Genomic DNA, 2,181 nt, shown 5'->3' on the forward strand with positions numbered 1-2,181 from the left:
GCGCCCGGCGCCGCAGCAGCGCGTTCCAGGGCACCGGCCGCGCGCCGCACACGTGGCGCCGGCAGAAGGCCAGAAACGGGCGGCAGTCGAGCAGCAGCGTGCACTCGGCCTCCCGCGGGTCCCGCAGCAGCGCGCCCAGCGCCGCACCCTCCAGCTCGAGCGCCGTCTCTAGCCCCATTGCGATCGCGCACCCTCCGCCTCTCCACAGTGCCTCACTAGAGTGCCGAACTGCACGCGTCCTGAGCTTCTGGTCGCCTCTGTGCGCCCTCGGCGGCGCCTGGGCTTAAGTACTCGCTCCCGCACCATACAAGGGCACAGCAGGAAGGCGCAGCCCCGCCCCCGCGCTCACGTGGCGCTCGGGCCCGCGGCGGGCGGGGAAGGGCAGCGGGGAGCAGCTCCTGAGGGAAGGTGCTTGCGAGGCTTGGGCGCCCCTCCCGATCTGTGCACCCCAGTGGGCATGATTGCTCCAGGCGGATCTGTGCTTGGGAAAGGGAGTTCCCAGCCACACATCTCCATCCAGAGACCTCGGGCGAGTGGGACCCTTCCCCCCTCCCTAGTCCCCTCCTCGCCCAGGGTTTTCCTTTTCTGAGTACTAGTTTGTGACAACAAATCCCTAGTGAGCTGCGGCACACCTGTAATTCCAGCACTTAGCCTGAGACAGGAAGATCAATGGGAGCTGGAAACAAACCTGGGCTATGTAAGGAGACCCTCTCACCACCACCCCACCAAGAAAAAACTGCCAGATGCCTGCTGGCCGGATGATTCTCCAAGGACGGTGGGGTGCCCCAGTGTCTTTTTATCTCATCTACTTACAGACCCTTAGGTGGGAACCTCCCACCCCCACCCCATGAAGCATCACTCTGAGGTTTGCCACAGTTAGGTGGCCAGGTGAAGCCAGACCCTAGTCCCCTGGACGCAACAAAGCACCTGGTCTTTGGCCTAGAGGGAGCCAGGAGGGTCTAGGGGTCTTTGATGGTGGAAAGCAGAGGCCTGTGACGAGTTTCCAGTTAGAAACAGGCAAAGCTTCTTCCCCCAAGGACCAGGGAAACCCCCAATGGCCAGAGGAGAAGGGTTTCCCCTGTCATAGGCCGGCTGTGAAGTGGAACTCTGCTGACACACTGCTGGGCTCTCCCTTGCCTGGCCAACGGGAATTTCAGGGGGAAGAAGGAGGCAGCCAACCCTCCTCTCCCCCCTTCCTCTTCCCTCCCACTTCCCTGCCCCCTCCTCCCTTGCCCTCCCCCCTTCTCCCATACCTTCCCCTCCCCCTCCCCCCTTGCCCTTCCCTCTCCACACCCTCTGGCCTACCCCACCCCAGCCTGGGACCCCATTTGAGCAGTTAGTCTGAGACCTGGGTGAGCCACTTCCGTGCGCCTGCCCCCACCCAACCCAGGTGCGGATGTGGCCAGGCCCGGGGTGTGTGGGGGATCTGGCCCGGGGTTTGGAGCCAAGACCTGTTTGTGGGTGGCTGAACTCCCAAGCAGAGTTCAGGTGGGTGAGGATGCTGTCCTGAGCACAGGATTTTGGAACTCAACCCCCCCCCACACACACCTAGGTTCCCTCTGTGCCTTTTCTGAGACTTTCCAGCTGCTTGCAGACCCCTGTGTCCTTCTATCCCGTGCCTGCTTGGACCCCTGTCCCCACCCCCACCCCACAGAGTGCCTCCCAACGGGACTTGCTGCCTGTTCGCATGGGAGCAGATGGCTGTGCATCCTCTGCCTAATGGAACTTGGAGCTCACTGTGCTAGAGACACCAGAAAGGCAGGAGAGAAGCCCCCAGAACTGTGTCACCCACTAGTGCCTCGGTGTCCCCTTCTGTTCACCCCCACTGGTTCCAGAACTGTGTAGTTCCTGCGGGGGAGGCCAGGCCTTCCCTGCTAGGCCAGTCTGAAGGCTGAGGCAGCAGAGCCCAGGACAGACAGAGCCGCAGAGTCTGGGCCGCAGATCCCAGGGGCTGATAGGGGCCCTTATCCTTGGCATCGGAGGACAAATGGCTTAATGGCTGCTTCTGGGGGCAAATTACAGAGCACGCAGGAGGATCACCAGTCAGGCCCAGTCTTGCTGACCACAGGGCCAGCGTCACCAGCCACCCGCCATGCGTGGGTCCACAGCCACCCAGCTCCTCCAGGAAGAGGAGGGGCTCTGCTGGCTGGGGTTCCTGGGACAGGAGTGGGCTCAGCCATG

The 2,181-nt window shown here is 62.8% G+C and overlaps 1 protein-coding gene across 1 annotated transcript in view; it reads right to left on the reverse strand.

The window, feature by feature from the left end:
• The window catches only part of Dusp2 (dual specificity phosphatase 2), a 2,196-nt gene extending 1,943 nt beyond the window's left edge, over positions 1-253 (reverse strand). Inside the window, exon 1 of the mRNA XM_023717455.1 lies at positions 3-253. Within this exon, the coding sequence (XP_023573223.1) occupies positions 3-178 (176 nt within the window). The 5' untranslated portion in view covers positions 179-253. The remainder of the gene's footprint in view (positions 1-2) is intronic.
• Between the last annotated feature and the right edge of the window lie 1,928 nt (positions 254-2,181).

This window comes from Octodon degus, unplaced genomic scaffold, assembly GCF_000260255.1.
Source record: "Octodon degus isolate 3935 unplaced genomic scaffold, OctDeg1.0 scaffold00052, whole genome shotgun sequence".
Taxonomy (NCBI): Eukaryota; Metazoa; Chordata; class Mammalia; order Rodentia; family Octodontidae; genus Octodon; species Octodon degus.